The sequence below is a fragment of the Lepidochelys olivacea genome (assembly GCF_965140295.1).
Source record: "Lepidochelys olivacea isolate rLepOli2 genome assembly, chromosome: 6".
NCBI lineage: Eukaryota > Metazoa > Chordata > Testudines > Cheloniidae > Lepidochelys > Lepidochelys olivacea.
The window spans coordinates 59,267,623-59,285,609 of NC_140416.1; the positions used below are offsets into that span (position 1 = coordinate 59,267,623).

At 42.6% G+C, this 17,987-nt stretch overlaps 1 protein-coding gene across 3 annotated transcripts; it reads left to right on the plus strand.

Moving 5' to 3' along the window:
• Positions 1 to 1,103: 1,103 nt before the first annotated feature.
• On the plus strand, positions 1,104 to 17,221 carry PLEK2 (pleckstrin 2). 3 transcript variants are annotated; one of them, XM_084629777.1, is made up of 9 exons: positions 1,104 to 1,205; positions 9,271 to 9,435; positions 10,415 to 10,596; positions 10,891 to 10,982; positions 11,359 to 11,546; positions 12,134 to 12,235; positions 13,546 to 13,629; positions 14,753 to 14,831; positions 16,355 to 17,221. In XM_084629777.1, exons 1-9 carry the CDS (start codon positions 1,128 to 1,130, stop codon positions 16,480 to 16,482), a joined length of 1,098 nt encoding a protein of 365 aa, XP_084485903.1. In that variant the 5' UTR covers positions 1,104 to 1,127; the 3' UTR covers positions 16,483 to 17,221. The 3 variants fall into 3 exon arrangements, with proteins under 3 accessions (XP_084485903.1, XP_084485904.1, XP_084485905.1); XM_084629778.1 differs by lacking the exon at positions 1,104 to 1,205 and adding an exon at positions 5,154 to 5,317; XM_084629779.1 differs by lacking the exon at positions 1,104 to 1,205 and adding an exon at positions 5,154 to 5,317 and having other exon boundaries at positions 9,319 to 9,435.
• The last annotated feature ends 766 nt before the right edge of the window (positions 17,222 to 17,987 follow it).

Consider the following 17,987-nt stretch of genomic DNA (forward strand, 5'->3'; position numbering starts at 1 on the left):
TCTGCTCTTCTAACATTTGGAGCTGAAGTCTGGCAGATTCCTGCTGCATCTGGTGAGCCTTCTCCTCAGCAGCTAGCCATTCTATATGCCTTAAATGAGCCTCTTTTGCCATCTTATCAATCCTTTCTTTAGCCTCCTTTTCCATATCAGCTATCTTTTGCTTCTCCAGTAAACAAAGATCCGTATGCTTCTGTTCAAATTCAAGTTGTTGTTTGTTTCTTATTGCAAGCATTCTCACTGGGTCTGCTTCCTGATCATTTGCCATTAGCAGAATTTTAGTTCTTGATCTGGGTTTTTTCCTTCAAAGACAACCCTCTCTGTAAGCACAAATCTTCAAGGCTTTTTCTATCAAGTTCTTCATATGATTGTTGCACACTCATTGTAGCTGATTTATAACCCTTAAACTCTCCAATATCAAAATTAATTTTTTGACAAGCATTTGGTTCTGATCCAAAAACCCAATTAACCTGTGGTAATGTGTATCCTGCCGACTATACTACTGTGACTGGGGTCCTAGTGGGGAGCCAGCTATGGTCACTCAATTAGGGTGAACTGCAAAGAATGGGGCAGCCAAACCCCAAAAAGCTGATGGATATTCCAATTCTTAGATTCACTAAACCAGCATAAAACAGCTTCTTTATTACCTTACTGGCTACTCAGAAATCCAAACAACACAGTTCCGTTAAAGTGATCCAGCCTCAGGCCTCCATCCAGGTACCCAAGTCAAATAAGATGAAAATTTCAGTAAATCTTTTTCCATCATATAAAAGAAAAGGTTCTACCAATCCCAAAGGATTGGACGCATTACCTCCCAGGTTAATGAATGTTTCAGGTCTTACCCAAATACACGCTTCAGCCAGTTCTTATTAACTAAACTAAAATTTATTAAAAAACGAAAGAGAGAGAGTATGGTTAAAAGATCAATATACATACAGAAATGAGTTCAATTCATTGAGGTGAAGATTCATAGCAGAGCTGGTGAACTTTGTAATTGCAAGGAGTTCTTTTAGAAATAGTTCATAGGTTATAGTCCAATGTCCAAATCTCATATTCAGGGCATACCAGCACAACTGGGACCTTAGTCTTGCGACTCAAACTTCCCCTGATGAAGCCTTAGCATATCTGAGATGACAGAATCAGGACTCAAGGATCTTTTATACAATTTCATGTCTTTTGACAAGTTGGAATTCCTCAGGGAACAAAAGGTAATTAGGATGACTTTGAAGGAGATCCATCACTGGTACTTAGCTAGACGAATTAACATAAGGCCATTTTCTTGTTCCTCCAAAGAGAGATGAATACTGAGATATCCCGTGTTTACAATTAATTTACATGATAGGATGTTCTTTTGACCTCTGAATTATCAGAATACAGCATAGACAGGGACTGTTGATTACATTGTCCACCCTCCCCCCATGTCTTCTGTGGGTTAATTATTTTGCAGGATGTTTAACCCTTTCTAGCCTGATTTGCTGTGGTGTCACTGAGACACAAGAACTGTGAATAGCAGTAAGGCTACAGAGATAGACTTTGGAGCAGAATCTTCACATTGAGGAGACAGGGAAATTTTGTTTCTCATAGATTTTTACACAATAATAGAATGCTAAACCCAGCCCTGAATCTGGATAGCTACACTGTTCCTAAGAAGCACTAACCTATCAACCTGCGCTTAGTTTTTTTAATGCTTTGAAATGGCTGCTGTTGATAAGGTTTTTACCAACTTTTGTCCTATTATCTAGATGTTTTTCATCACATTCTTTTGAATTATTATTTTGGTAGTTTGTTTCCATCTTAGGTATCTCACCTCATAATCACTAGCTTTAGAGCTAAATGTATAATGGTGTACTACAGTGGAGGGTGAAGGCCTAGTTTTCAAAGCTTTCAAATATGTAGGCTCCCAGAAACCCTAGGTTTGCATGCTGGCAATGTGCACTCAGCCATTCATCTTTCTGAGGTAGGCAAACAGCTCATGCAGTCACTACAGTGACAAATCCTAAAAAAGGGGGAAATGTCATCTGGTCTTGGTGGACACTAAAGATCCCTTGTTTCTCTTTGGTGACTTTGGCTAAAATTTGCTCTTCCCCTGACTTGTGCAGTGAAGCGTGTGCTCTGTGGCTGTTGGTGACTTCTGAAATCAAGTGGGCTAAACTGAAATGTAAAGATGTTCTCTGGGTCAGGTTACAGCAGCAGCCAAAAATCCTACTGTATCTGTATCCTACCATTTTGTAATGGTGAGTAATGTCTACCTACTGCTTACCCTGAGGAGCCTCCAATGCCTCTTTCATCTCAGAGACAGTTGCATTTCAGTAATGCTTTATGTAAATTCCAGTGTATAAAGTGCTTTGGGATCCTTTGGGGTGAGAGTTGGTAATAAAAATGTAAGGCACCCCTGTCCTGTTATTAAAACCCAATACTGACTTATGGAAACTAAAATGCTCTTTACAAATGGTCTTGGGGAAAGCTTCTTTCTCAGTCTCTATTTCAGTGTCATCTTGTTCCCACAAAAGAAATAAGATGTTCTGCAGAGTTATTTTCCTTCTGAAGTAGGGTAGCTAGAAGGAGGACAGACTTTAGTGTAACACTTGGAGACCTGATAGCTTTTGCTAGTGCTCCCTAGACTTGTATGGTTCGAGACTGCAGGTAGAACTTCCCCAGTGGAGGGTCCTCCGCTCCAGAACTCACTCCCCCCATTGACCTTCGGGTTATGGCGTAAGGCCCATATCTCATGCTTTTGCCTGAGTGATGTTAGTATTGAGTTAATTCTGTGGAATAGTCTTTGAGGACAGTCTATTATTAGTCCTGATTGTTCAATACAGTGTGTTGTGTACGAATTGTATGTGTACCCCGAGACTGTTTTGTGTTGATTACATTTTATAAAGTAGTTCACACATTTCATCAGCTAATCATATTTCAGAGAGAAATATTATATACAGCCATCTGTTGTCCACCTTGGGAAAATTTTGGTTCATCATGATTAACAATAAAATTCTTCTGGGCTGCAGGTACTTTCTCACAGAAAATGTGGCCCCTGGGTGTCTGCTCACTCCCCTGGGTGGTCTGTGTGCAGAAGAGAAAGGAACCAGCTCACTGTTTAGGTCTTCAACAAAGATCAGTTCTTGAGTAATTTTGAGATCACTGTATGAGTAAGAGACACCCATGCAGGCTTCTACCTGTCCTCCCTAGCATGAAGTTGTTACCCACCAGTTTGCGAGCTGTGTGCGGTAACAAGTTGAACAATGCTGGAATTCAGGCCTCAAGCCTTAATGCCCTACAGTGGAATATTAGACTCAAACTGCTGTTTATCTAAAGGGTGCATGTCTGGACTTGTGTTAACTAACAATAATGAGATAACACATTCTGTGAACTTACACCCACTGCTTTTCTTTATTCAGTGTCCTTATGAGCCTGTTTTTGTGATTGGCTTATAAATTATCTGTAAACGTTAATTCTGCACTAAAATGTGATTACAACTATATTGTGTAAGACATTTAGAAACCTGAAAACACATCTCTCTTGCCTCATTATCTACTTCAGTATTTTCCATTTGCAGCCATCAGTTTTCTCCCCATTCCATGCCTTTAAATGTATGTGTTAGTCCAATATTTATTGCATTTGGTATCTCTTGATCAAATATCAAACTTCACAATCAGCTGAGTTCAAGGGAGTTAGGTGCCCAACTTCCATTGAATTTCCACATAAGTTTCCTTTAGGCTTCTTTCAAAATTCCTGCCTATATATTTTAACACTTATAGTAACTGATTTTTCTATCTTTGAAGAACAAAAATTACATTGTGGGGGGTGGGAGGGGGGGAATCCATTACTTCCCATCTATTCTCCCCAGTGGTCGGTGCAGGATTGTTCCCTGAGTAAAGTTCCTGCTGCTTTGTCAGGTTCAAATACCTTTGAAGTGTCTTTACCTTCTTTGCCAGATAGAGTAAAACAATGTTGTAAAGATAAAAGAATTACCTGCTTGTTCCTTTTCCTCCGCGTGTGTGTGAGCATGACAGTTTGATCTGTACAAATGTACAGCAGTTAGTGATTAAGACTTCCCATCTTGTGACTCACACTTGGATTGTTGTCTGGGACAGCAGCAGGAAAGCTAAGGCATTGCTGCTCCTTTGTTGTTTTTTATATTGTCAGTGTGCAAAGACTGATTTTAATTTCCTCAGTCATCTAGAAAAAGGCAAGTTTTTCTATACAGAAAAGGATAGTACTTAAAAAAACCAGCTGTCCTCTCTGATTCAAATTCTATTAGCTGATATTTGTTTGTTTGATCAAAGCCTAAATAAGTGGCTGTATCATGGCCAAAAAAAATTAAAATTAGTGCCTAAAGTTAGTCTAAGCCTATATTCAGGCACCAAAATATAGGACCTAAATTTCAGAAGTGATGAGCACCTTGAAGCTTCAGTAGCTGTCATGCTTTTTGGGCAGAGGATGGGGGGGCTCATTCACAGCATCTCTTAACTATTAGGTCATTAATTTAGTTGCCTAAAATTAGATTTAGAAGCCTAACTTTAGGCAGCCACTTTGGATAATTTTGGCCCACATCTTTAGAGGGCACTCTAAGCCCAAAATATGGATTTTGTGTTAAAAAAACCCACAACTCTTATAAAGCCCAACATAAATTATTTCAAGACCTTTACAATAATGCATGGGCAAGAATATCTTGTCCTTTAAGGTGTCCAGCAGTTCAGTATCCCTACAATTATTTGCAGCGTTGATCCCAGGATATGAGAGAGACAAGGTGCGTGAGGAAATATCTTTTATTAAAGTCAGTCCAGTAAAAGATATTACCTCCCTCACCTTGTCTCTCTCATATCCCTGTACCTATTTGTGAAGAGAAACTTCATAGCACATACTGAACTCTCTGAAATCTTGAATATTAGAGCCTCTACTCCTCACCTCCTCCACTTACCACCTACAGAATGCCTGTCTCTTCCCTGATTCATATAATTTTGCAGCTGCTTGCCCTGAGTCACCAGATGGGTGTTTTTCTACCATAGTGAATTTTATGGAATCAGCACTGCAATCCTGTTGAACTTTCACTGCTCTGCATTTCCCTGAGGGCAGGTGTTGCGCCAGCTCAATGTTTAACTACTGTCTCACAAGCAGGATAAGGGAAGGGAAAGGCAGGACAGGAAAGAGACGTCACAGAGGAGGAAGGTCCTGGAGAAATCAGTCTTCTTTAAAAACCTTGCGCGGAGGGACAGTTGGCAACTGCTTCAACGCTTTGCAGTACACGCTCAACCTTCTTTACTTGGCAGCCAGGATGCAGGATGTGAGTGGAATATTGAAGGAGGGATTCCTTGTTAAAAGGGTAAGAGCTCAAGACAGGAATTGGCTTTCTTTTGAAACTGACATATTTAGACTGCCTTAACTCTTATAACTGACTGTTGCATCTGAAGTGAGGGTCTGCTGGAGCCAGGCCTAGTGCAAGTGTTTGAAAGTAGTTATGGGTTCTACTGCTATTCCCCATTCTTCAAAGAGAATTTCTTTCAAATATGTAAAAAGAACAGGAGTACTTGTGGCACCTTAGAGACTAACAAATTTATAATGACACGGCTACTACTTTGAAACCTCTCAAATATGTAAAATCTTTCAAATTGGTGGATGCATTTTAAGTGCAACCACAGAACTTCTGTCTAAGGTGCATGTATTTATAGAGTTAACCTCCCCGGCTCTGGTTCCCTGTACCAATGTTTTCATAGAAGATGAAAGAGCCATTGGTTATCAAAAAAACAACATTATACACTCACCAGAACATTCCTCAGCAAATTGCAGGTAGAGGAACCTAGCAGAAGGCTGGTGGTAGAAGCGGGATAGAGGTGAGGAGTGAAGCTTTCGGTCTCTGCTCTTGGAAGAGGCTTAGAGCCCCTTCTCTCTGGGGCTAACTAGATTGGCATATTGCGTTCCATAACCACGGTGAAAGCAACTGAAAGAAGATCTGTGTTGCAGGTCTTCCCTCCCACTTGCAGGGCTGGATCACAACCAGAAGCGGAGAGGGGAACTTATTTCTGGGCAGCAGCAGCAGCAGAAGCTTGTTGTTATTATGGGTCTGTCTTACTTGTTAATCGCTTTTATTTTAATACAGAAAGGGCAATGCTGACCAGGGGCTTGTGAGGTTTAAGCCACCTTGGGAAATGCTTCTGTGCACGACACAGCAGCATCACTGGTGCTAATGTGAAGGGTGTGTACCAAGCAGGGCTCCCAAGGCAGCTCAGGTAGTAAGAGCTCCCCACTGTCTGCCAGCCAGCCATTCTCATTCAGGGAAGATGATGACTGCTGCTCCTCACCGAGAACACCCAGGAGCAGAGCTTTTGCTGCTTTTTTCCTTCCCTTTCTGTTGGAAAATTTTAAATTAAATATTTCATTTAGGGTGGGTTTGACCTGAACTGGAATATTTTGGATTGTAAAATGGCCCCAAAACCTTTTGTTTTGAGTCATTTCAACATAAAAATGAATTTCCTGAGTATGGTGCATTGCCTGATAGGAGTTGTACTTCAGACCCCCATTCTCTCCTATGAGCTGGGGTCCCTGGCCAGTCTACCTCTCTCCTCAGGCACTGAAGTCTTCCCTCTGAGCCGTATGGTGTTTCATGGGAGTGATGTGACTGCTGGTGCATAATGGGGTTTGTCCAGCCAGGGAGCCTTGCCCAGAGGGGAGGATGGAGGTCTCAGGTGAACTGAACAACAACTCCCAATGTGCCATGATAGGGAAATACATTTGAAAGCTGAACTGGTCAGTTCAAGAAACTGAAGCTAAACACTTTGATTTTGGGACTGTTGAAAAGTTTTGTTTCAATTGAAAAGGCTGAAGTGAAATGTTTTGTTTCCTAATCACATTTTTTTTTAACTTTTCATTCTGCAAAAAAACTTGATATTTCACCTTTTTGTCCTATGTGGGACAAAAACATTGAAATAGCAGAATTTCCCCTTGAATGGAAATTCCAATTCTCACTCAGCTCTACCCAGGAGGCATAAATGCACTAGAGCAGCTGTGAGGTTGCCCTGGTCGCAGTGCTTAATTTGTGCCGGGGCTTGCCAGGGCCGAACCCCAGCACCCCTAGGCTTGGCAGTTCATAGCCCTGGCATCTCTGGGCTTGCTACATCAGTTATGAGTGTAAAAAAATTACTTGAACCCCCGTCACCTTATTGCTTGACCACCAGCACCTCTTTCATTGTAAATTAAGCACTGCCTGGATGGGTGCAGCAGTGATTTTGGTCTTAGCAGGAGAGTGGATGGAGACCCTCTTGGTCCAACTGTAGCAGTGGAAGTGAGGGGGGCAGGAAGATCTAAGGGCACCAGCTGGAGAGGTGGCAGGAAGGGGTGAAAAGGAGGAAGGAATACAGAGTAGGAGAGAGAGGAACGGAGAGAAGAGATTGAGGAATTGAGTGAGAGAAATGGAGTGGAAAGAAGAGGTAGAGGTTCATTAAGGTGAAGAGAGGAAAACCAGAGTGAAGGACTACAAATAAACACAAGGCAAGGCCATGTAAAAGATGGGGAAAAATAAATGAAGGAGAGAGACTGACTCACTAAAGGGGGAAAAAAGAAAACAGCTAAAACAGACAATGTTAACGGGAAGAAAAGTAGCTGAGGGAATTCACAGGCACTGGAAAAAGACAGAGAGAAGGAAAGAAAAAATGGAGTGAAGGAAGAGAAGGAACAAAACCAAAGGCTGATCCAGCCAGTTAACTTTTGCTTAGCAAGGGCAAGATGTCTTCAGACTTAGTCAGGTTTGAGAGAACCACATTACACCAGTTTTCATAGAAATCGTTAATGTTCCCTCCCAATCCCAAACACATTAATGATCCACGATTCCTGCAGTGACTGGACCTTGCACGTTCCCCAGTCTCTGCCTTACCCACCTTTTTTAACATGATGAAGCCTCCACTACCTTGGTGCCTCACTGACTGACTGTAAAGCTCCATCTCCTGTGAAATATGTAAAGTCAGCTCGACTGCACCATAAAGCCAGAACTGCCGCCAAAAGACAGGACCAGGCATGTCTGTGCCACTCCCCTGGGCAAGCTCTTCTTTAAAACCAGCCTTAGAGCTCCAGTTAATCACACTACTGGATCACAGAGGTTTTCGCTTGTATCCCAGCGCTATAGCACAAGAGGCATGTGGCGGTTTAGCAGCCTTCACTTGGTTGGGATGAAAGGAACGCACAGGAAACGGCAGCATAGTGAAGCAGTTTAGTCACAGGAGATGGGCAGCAGGTCTGATATGACTAAGCACCAATTCGCATTAGGGGAATGTAAGAAAAAACCCAGCTGCTCAGTCAAGAGTTTTCAAGGCTGCCTGGAACCATGGAACCTACCAACGTGCAAAACTGATATAGAATTAAACTGAAATTTATTCATCAAACAGCAGCCATGCTACTGCTGTCAGCAGGCTGGATCCTTGGAGGTGCTGAGCACTCTGAACTCCCACTGACTCCAACTCAGAGTTACAATACAGTAAATCCTGTGCAAAACCCAGCTCCCTGTTCTCAGTGTTTGCAGATTGGTATTTCCTCTGAGTCACTCATCTGCTTTGAGCTTTTGCCAGAAAAATTCTTGCCATCAGAGATGAGGCCCATGTTTGGGAAAGAATAAAAATTGCATCTTCTTTGTCCAATGATTTTATAAAGACAGATGAGATATATTAACAGAGGAAACTTGCCATGTTGAAGCTCAACTTGTGAGTTTCCAGTGGTGGTAAATTGATAAATTTGCAGTTTCTTTCCTCTTGGTGGGAGAAAGAGCTGCACACAAGGCAAACAATGAATCTGACAAAAAGGGATAGGGGGAGCCCTCTTGATTTGAGATCACTTTGGGATTTATACTTTCTTAGTCCACGGGGAAACTACCCCAGCTGCCACTAGCAATCCTTTCCAGACTTGTCTTTTAATCAGAACAATCTAACTCATAAGAAATATGACCTTGCACGTTCTCAAAAGATATCAGCAAGAGTCAGTCTAGAAATCAATGTTCCAGCATGCATCAAGGTCTCCTTAGCATGACTTTGGTTAAATAATTTTGGGCATTTATCAAAATTCCAGGGTAATGGTCCACATGAAGGAAGTCCATTGCAGTCTCTCTCCAGATTTGTTGGTTGTATTATCACAATATACATAACAACCATTCCAATGAGACTTCTAAAAATAGGTCTGCATATAAGGATAATTAGAGTGTTACCATGTCACCTACCCAAAAGAAAGGTAGGTGGAAAGAGAAATACTCCTCTAAGCTTGTCTTTAAAGTAACCAAGGAAATTTCTTTTGGCATAGGGACATATTGTCCATAACTGGAAAGCAAGATGGTTTGTTCTGCTGCAGGACAAGCTGCTGTATTATAAACTTGACGGAGGCAGGAAGGAGCCTTCTCCTAAGGGCAGGATCATTTTGGATGGTTGCACTATCACTTGTCCGTGCCTGGACTATGAGAACAGACCGGTATGTCTTGAAACATTATCACCATTCTTTTCTTTGCAATGACTTTTTTATTCTCTGGTTTCTCCCCTTCATTCCCTTGACTTCCTCAATTTCTTCCTCTATTGCCCCTGCATGCCTCTCTAGAACTGGGAGCAGTTGATGCTGATCAGCCTTTCAGCAGAGAAGGCCAGATCAAGGTGTTACTCCTGGATTTCCTTATCCTGTCTCTGAGGATTTCTACTCTGGTTGTTTTTCTCTGAACACTCCAGCTCGGAGATGCAATCATATACTAAAAAAAAAAAGGCTGTGGAGGGGAGAATTGGATATAGATGAAAATTCATCTGCCCTGCAGTCACACCGAGAAGGACATGAACAGCATAGTAAATAGGGAGGGTGAGAAAGAGGAAGGAATATGTTTTCCTCATCTTCCCCAATGGTGCACCTATGCTTGAGTTGTATTCTTTGCCTTCCCTGAACTGTGCATCTGGGCTAGCAGCCAGCTCAGCGAGAATTTGCTGCTGTTGAAAGTTTCTGGAGTGTGAAGTCCTCTCTATGTCTAGCCACAGGTGAGCGGCAGCAATGCAACCTTCCCCTGACTGGTACGAATCCGTGTAACTATATATTGCTGAGTCTGTATTTCAGCAAATCTGTTGTTAGAATGAGTATAGCAATGTCTTTCAGCTGTTACCAATGTAGGGCAGATTTGAACCATTAATGTAGATGTGAAAGCTCCATTTCCAAGTTGTAGATCCCTGTGTTATCCGGATAATCTCTGGCCAATCCGCTTTCTTGAGTATACTGGGCTCTGGGCATACAGCTATTACTTGGAGCTAATTGACCCCCAGACTTGAGCTGTGACTGGTGTCCTTCTGGCAATGAACTGATCAGGATTCCCTGCAGTGGTTGACGGAGCTTCTGTTGCGTGAGACAGGGCATCAGGGGAGCATTCCATGCGTGTTAGATAAATGCTTTTATTGCTTTTGTACTTTTCTGTCCATAGCTGGTCATTAAGCTGAAGACAAAAACCAACACAGAATATTTCCTTGAATCTTGCTCCAGAGAAGAGCGGGACTCTTGGGCTTTGGACATTACTGGAGCCATTCATGCTGGCCACCCAGTGCAGGTTCAGCAGCTTCACAGAATGAAAAATTCCTTCAAACTGCCCTCAAACATCAGCCTCAAGTAAGTGTAAACATTTCCCACCCAGTCCTAGGATACTTTGAAATGGAAGGTATTCAGTGACACATCTAGTCTATTGCTCTGCATCTTGGGACCTCAGGTGGGATGATTAGTCCATTTCCCCTACACGCTGTTTAGCAGGAAATTTCAGTAGGTGTCTGTTGCCCTGCATTGTGGCACAACTCATTTACTTATCCTTAAAACAGCTCTGATCAATTGTGGCTTTAGGTCATATAACATTCCCTGCTTGTCTGTCTGTCCATCCATATAACACTGCTCTCTTTTGCTCTTTTACAGCCACATAGTGGACAAAATGCATGATAACAGTAATGGAATTAAACTGACTCACAACATGGAACAAGGCAATACATACAAAGAAAGCTTTACAGGTACATAAGCTCTGGATAACCAGCCTCCCAATGCCTGATACTTTGCTGCAAAGAAAAGGGAGCCACTGTGGAGTTTTTATACAAGAACAGATTATTTTTATACAAGAAGAGATTATGGCAAACAGAATGTACTGGCCCATTTATGCCCTGCCTCAAAAAGTTTCTCAATTATAAATTTATCCCCTCTCTTTAGAAATATAGAAGCAAATGTAGAACCCAGTGCCTTTGGCAAATCTTGCCTATGCTTGACATTAATATGTCATTGCCATTATGATAAAGCTGGGATAGGCCAGCTGGCAGGGATTGTCTGTCTGTGTGTCTCTGTGATGAGCAAGCGTTTTGTGTCTCTGTCTGAGAGCTGCCTTTCTCTTTGTAGGTTCTGCACTGGTGGACTGGCTGATCTCCAGTAATTTTGTTGCCTCTCGATTTGAGGCTGTGACATTGGCCTCCATGCTGATGGAAGAAAACTTCACCAAGCCTGTTGGAGTCCGGAGCACTGAAGCCATGCGCAATGGTGATCTGGCTGAGCAGTTTCTAGATGACTCCACAGCACTGTACATGTTTGTAAGTAATGTGGCTTCTAGCAGTAGGATCTCCCCATCCCTCCTGACTCAGATTTGCTTTTAGCTAGTAAAGAGGTTGTGGAGGTGAGGGGAACACACTGCATGTACCAAATGGCAAAATATATAAAAGGCGAAAAAAATATGAAGGACAAATTAAAAATGAGAAGCTTTGGGCTTTTTAATACTTTCCAAGGCTTTTACTTCCCTCAGAAGTGAATGACTAAATTTCGGTTATGGAGGCACCTACAAATAGGAGAGTTACGCATCTAACTGGTTACAGCTGTAGTCCCTAGAGCTAGCTCTGTTTGCATTAGTGGTGGTCAGGCTGAAGCTCTGCTAAAAATCAGGGCTATTGTAAGTGTGTGTGTGTTGTTTTGTGGTTATTCATTTGTCCATTGCACTCTGACAACTGAGGAGATATGCAATAGGCATATGGAATTGGATATATATCTTTGGGAAAAAATAATGTGTTAATGACAGGTTTGTGGAAGACTATGAGGTCAGTACAAAGCTATTCTGTATATTTTTTAATTAGCATTCATCAGATTAACCAAAACTTTTCCAGTTACCATTTTTTTCCATTTGCAGGCTGAAAGCTACAAGAGGAAACTCAGCTCCAGGGAAGAACTGCATCTCCACATCCTTGAATTAAGTGGAACAATTGTAAAACAAGGATATTTAGTAAAACAGGTAAATATGACATTTGAACATCTCCTCTCATTAAGAATTGAGAAAACCAACTCTAGTTGTTCTCTGAGCTGTATGGAGGGTAAAGCTGAATGCCAAGAGCAAGGCTGGATAATTACATTCACTTTCAGGGAGGCACTATTCTTCCTCATTACCTGTCCTAACCTGTCAGGTGGTCAGCAGAATTAGCTTTCATGTTAGCAATACTGCAGAGTAAACAGCAAGGTTGGAAATGAGAAGAGAGTCTATTTGTTGATATAAATAAGTGAGTGGTTGAACTCACTGCTGAGGGATGTTACTGAGGATTATAAAATAATTTCCAGAAGAGCACAGGGGTCCTGCCCAAAATCCAAATTCTATCCTGAGTATCTACATTCACTTTCAAGGGGATGCACTATTCTTCCTCATTACCTACCCTAACCTGTCATGTGGTGCTGTTAAGGAGCGGTTGTGTCCCCTCACTGAGATACTTTACTCAGCATTGAAATGCATCTAACTCATGTATGAGTAGAACCTACTTGTGCAAGCAGTTATTCATGCCATATAGTTGCTCCCATTGATTTCAAATGTGAGTAATTATGTGTGAATGAATAACTGTTTGCAGGCTCATGTCCTTAGTTTGTAAAACATAGTTTATGATACTTGCTAGGAACAAGTTTGCTGTTAATCCTCAGGTTTGATGACATAAACTGATTACTCATTGGCTTGGGTGCAGGGAATCCCACTACATGTGTTCCTGTTAGATGTCTTTCTGGAGTTGTATGTGAAGCGTTGGCCAGTGTGGGTGATGGGGTACTAGATGCACCTTCCTTTCTCCAGGGTTGAAGTGTTTTTACTGACACTGTAAAAGACGGGGTGAAGCAATCCAAAAGGGCCTGGGATCCCGTGAATTCTCAGAGCACTCAGAGTGAATAGATATGTTTGAGGGCTCCAAGATAAGGGAGAGGAGTCAAGTAATTTCACCTAGATTCTTCCCTTCTTTTCCTTTAAAATTATTCTGTAGTAGTGTCGACCCTGACAGAAAAAGAAATCTGTGCATATCCCTATAGGTGTAAAATTGCTAAATACAGGTGGATGTGTGCTGTGTGTACTGCCCCAGGGAAGGAAGTTCATACTGTGGTTCAACAGAGAGGCAAGATTTCAGGGAAGATCTCTATCCTAGGTCTGTTACCACCATTGTCTTTGACTGTACTTGAAAGCCACAGCTTAGGCTCTTCATGGGAAGTGTCATAGTTACACGGGGAGGTGCCTCCAATACAGGGCAACCACACTGACAATGAGAGAGTTGATTGTTCGTCTCTCTCACTTCTCAGGGACACAAGAGGAAAAACTGGAAGGTGAGGCGCTTTGTTCTGAGGGCTGATCCTGCTTTCCTGCACTACTACGACCCAACAAAGGTAAGTGAGCAGTGAACTGCTGACCTCAGACACTACATCTATGTACATATCTCTTACAAACTGTAATAGTAATACAGTCAATTACACAGGAAATTGGGCTCTAGGACTGCCCTCTCCACTTCTTCTCCAGGGCCAGGTGCCCCCTGAATTCCTCCACTCTTTCCCCTTGGGACCGCTTGGGGATTTCCTGGGGCCACATCCCTTGTGTGGTTTTTTGTTTTTTTTTCACTCCCACATTCTCCCTCATGCCTTAGCTCTTTTGGGATTCCTCTGTCTGCCCCTAGAGCCATCTCCCATCTGGGATTCCTCTCTCTCACACACCCCACTCTGGGGGTATGCCTCTTCTGGGATTCTTTTTGCTCTGGGGCTGTGTCCTCTCTGGGCTGACTCTTTCCCATCCTGAGGCTGCATCACCTCTGTGATTTTTCTGCTCTCTTGTCCTCCTTATTGTAACCTTGAATGGGGCCTGATCACAGAGTGCTAATGGGAATTTCTGCTACTCAGTTCTAAATGTGTATAATGAATAGCAGAGCTTATGTATGTGGATATACAATGCTGCCACTGAGTTACGATGCAGTGAAGCCCAGTACAATACAAAATGGCATGTGGCTAGAAATGTTTTAGTGACATTTAAAGAGACCAGACAATGAACTTTATTTTACTGAAATCTTCCCCACAAGTGCTGTAAACCCAAATTGCACAGCCCTGGGATAACACAAGAGAGCCTGGAAGCAAAACTGATCAAGTCTCACTGTCCTGGCTGAGTGAAGAGTATAAAGTGAACAAATAGCATCAACAGGGGAAAGTTAAATGGATTTTTAAAAGTTGTCGGATGTTGTTGGTAAAACAGAGAATAGGTTTTAAATATGATTGTTATCCTAGCGCTGTCCCTTTAAATAACTAACCTCCCACAACTTATTATGGAAAACAGCTCTGGCTGAGAAAGTGATGCAATTGAATCAATGTGCTGGGAGGGATTTCCCGAGACATGGACGCACTTGTTTTAGATCCAGAATGTTCAGTGTGATCTCGTGTCCTCACCGCTATCCAGTATGTCTGCCTCAGGGAAGGGTTCTAATTCTTACCTCTTCCAACTGGGCCCCATTTTCCTTTCTCACTGCAGGAAGAAAACAGACCAGTTGGTGGGTTTTCTCTCCGTGGCTGCCTTGTCTCAGCTCTGGAGGATAATGGAGTCCCAACTGGTAAGCATGAAACTTTAGGCTGCCTGCTTTGGTTACCGAGGGCTGGTCTACTCCCAAATTTGCCGTGAAATAATTGAATCAGTTTAATTCACGCCTTTGTTATTGTGGTGCAAATCTGTGGGTAGACCAGTCCTGAGTCTCCTGTGAGAAAAGAGGTAGGGGACTGAAGATGACATACCTGCCCCAATACCATTGAGCTGGGTCAGGGGGACTGTTTAGATCTACTTTTGGATACACCAAGAGTTGCCTCTTTCCCCTTTGCTTTTTGCTTGGGCTTGTCAGTCAGGTCTCCACATGAATCACGGGAAGGGAATAGAGCATTGGCTGATACTCCGGAAAATTAATAGTAAAGGGGGCAATTCCTTTTTGCTGGGATACAGTTAAGCTCTTTATTCAGAGGCATCCCTCACCCCGCATCCCCTCTTTTCCATGCTCCCTACTGACACCATCTTTTTCCTCTGTACCTGCCATATGTGAGTGGACACTAAATCTAGTGGACACTAAATATAACAGTGGAAGAAGCTGTAATTGAAGGGTGAATTTGTTTAGCTTAAACAACATTGTCTGGAATCTCAGCTTTGTGATTCAATGTTCCTGCTGTCAAAATAATTTATAGTATGAAAGCAAATGAGCACAAGATTAGTGTGGGACAGCAAATGTGGGTCTCAAATGGGGAGACCCTTCCTGATGAGACACACTTGAGAGGTTCCTTCCCTCCCTCCTTTCCCCATCCTGAATAATAAGTAAGACTAAATTTTAGTCATGGGTATTTTTAGTAAAAGTCATGGACAGGTCACGGGCAATAAACAAAAATTCATGGCTGTGACCTGTCCAAGACCTTTACAATAAATATCCCTGACTAAATCTTAGCTCCCCCCGCCTCCCTGGGGCCAGCCACTGCTGTGGGGGGCTCCCCGAAGCCAACCGCACCAGCCACTGCTCAGGCAGTCTCCAGGGCCAGCTGCTTGGGCAGCCCTGGGATCAACCACACTGGCTGCTGCAGAAGTCACAGAGGTTGCAGAAGGTCATGGAATCCATGACTTCAGCAACCTTAATGGCAGACACGCGGCCTTAATAATAAGTAATGCAATGAGAAAGCCTTTAAAAGAAAACTGTGAGGGTGGGAATGGGGAATATAACCCCATGTAAAGGAAGCTTGATGATGGCCAGGAGCAGACAGGAGATTAAATCTAATTTATTGTAGGGTTTTCTAAGAAACCCACCACCATAGTATCTAAAACCAATAATAATAATATTCACTATTTAGATAGTGCTTTTTGTCTTCACAGTGTGTAACATTGCCTGGTTATTCCACAAAACACCCCTGTGAGGTAGATTTGTATTATTATTCCCAAGAGAAACTGAGGCACAGAAGAATTAAAGGACTTGTCTGGAATCACACAGCAAGATCTACTACTAACTTTAGTTATGCTAAACTCAAATTCCACCCTCATTGAGACATACATCTGCCACAAACCAGTTCTCTACATGCTCCACTAACCTATTGCACTCTTCCTCTGCAGGGGTGAAGGGGAATGTACAAGGCAACCTCTTCAAAATCATCACTAAAAACGACATTCATTACTACATCCAGGCCAGCTCCAAGGCAGAGCGAGCACAGTGGATTGAGGCCATCAAGCGGCTGACATGAGCAAAATGGACTCTGTACCCAAATCAGGGATCAGGGTGAATAACTGACATTCATGAGCAAGCTTGCTGCTGTCTTTGCTGGGTGTATTATCTCTGGGATGGCTGATTATGAGATGGAAGAGCAAATCTATACATCCAGGTGTCCAATCTACCTCTGACAGATCCATATCATGCTTCACCCTTTAGCAGAAAAGCCTTACTGGTCCCCCTTTGCTATGAGACTCGTACATTCCAGTAGCCCATGTCTACTGCAGTCACAGTGACTGAACCAAGGACTGTGGGTTGGGCCAGCATAAGCACCGGTTTCTGAGGCCACCTCCCTTGACATAACACCACAGAGTCTTTTGCTTAGTTGCACTCTGATTGCCTCAGGGAATACCACACTGAGACAAAACAGCGGTCTGTCCATCCACCTACTCCAGGATCCAGCCTCCTGCTATGCTGGAAAAACCCATGGTACTGTAGGAACACAGGATTTGTCATACCTGATCATACCCATGGCCCATCTACTCCAGTATCTGATCTCTGACAGTGGCCAATGCTGTATATATCAGAAGAAGAAGAGAACCCCACAATCCACCTGGGCAGCTGTGTAACAATACATGGTAAGGGGGAGCTTTTCTCCATGAACCCAGCTGGAGCTCAGTTTGAGTTGCACCAAAGGACTGATAACTAATCATTTAATCCTAGTTACTGTTGTTTCTACTTCAAACCAATAAATTTTGCACTTTTCTAGTAAACTTGACCCCCTAATCATATTAAATCTAGTAATGGGGTACTTGAAACAGATTTACCCTTTTCACGTGATCTTTCCCAGAGGTCAGATCGAGAGGTGAGGAAATAATGGTACTTCACCCAAGGAACAAATTAAAATTTTACCCAAATTTCACCCACAATCCCAAACATCTCCCACTGTGCCAGAATAGCATTGTTATGGAATAATTTTCACAACATAATTCACAAAAGCCTTCACATGGAAAGATTCAGTTAAAGTAAAAAAGCTGGCTTGTTGATTTACAGGGAGGTTTTCAAAGGCACAAATAGAAAATAGGCTTCTGCGTCCTAATGACAAGTGCCCAACAGCCATTTTGTGCCTTCTGAACATTTCCCCCTCAGGGCATACCAGCACCTCATTTTCCCTACTGGGACCACCCCATCACCCAGGTGCTGAGAACCCCAAATTTAGGAGCATGCTTAATACTTGAAGCGTATTTTCAAAGAACATAGACTGCTCACATTATTTTAGAAAATTCTCCTTGTTTTCTGAACACCAGTAACTGGCAGCCATATTTTCTGCAGTGCCCAAAAGAAGCCCTTTGAAAATACTGTAGTATATGCCTTCCACTAACTCTCAGAGGAAGTGTGATGGCAGAGCCAGAAATGGAGCCCATGTCTCTTAAGTTTCATTGCAGTACTTTACCCACAGGCCCATCCCTCCTTGAGTTGAAGTTTTCTGTCCACCAAGCTATATACTGAAAAAACGCTCTCTCTTCAGAGAGGATTTCC

Excerpts from the sequence above, each read along its gene's own strand:
- PLEK2 (XM_084629777.1), top strand. The coding sequence starts at position 1,128 with ATGACAGAATCAGGACTCAAGGATCTTTTATACAATTTCATGTCTTTT. Across the intron at positions 1,206-9,270 it reads AATTCCTCAGGGAACAAAAG|GGACATATTGTCCATAACTG; the intron begins GTAATTAGGATG and ends CTTTTGGCATAG. Across the intron at positions 10,597-10,890 it reads CCCTCAAACATCAGCCTCAA|CCACATAGTGGACAAAATGC; the intron begins GTAAGTGTAAAC and ends GCTCTTTTACAG.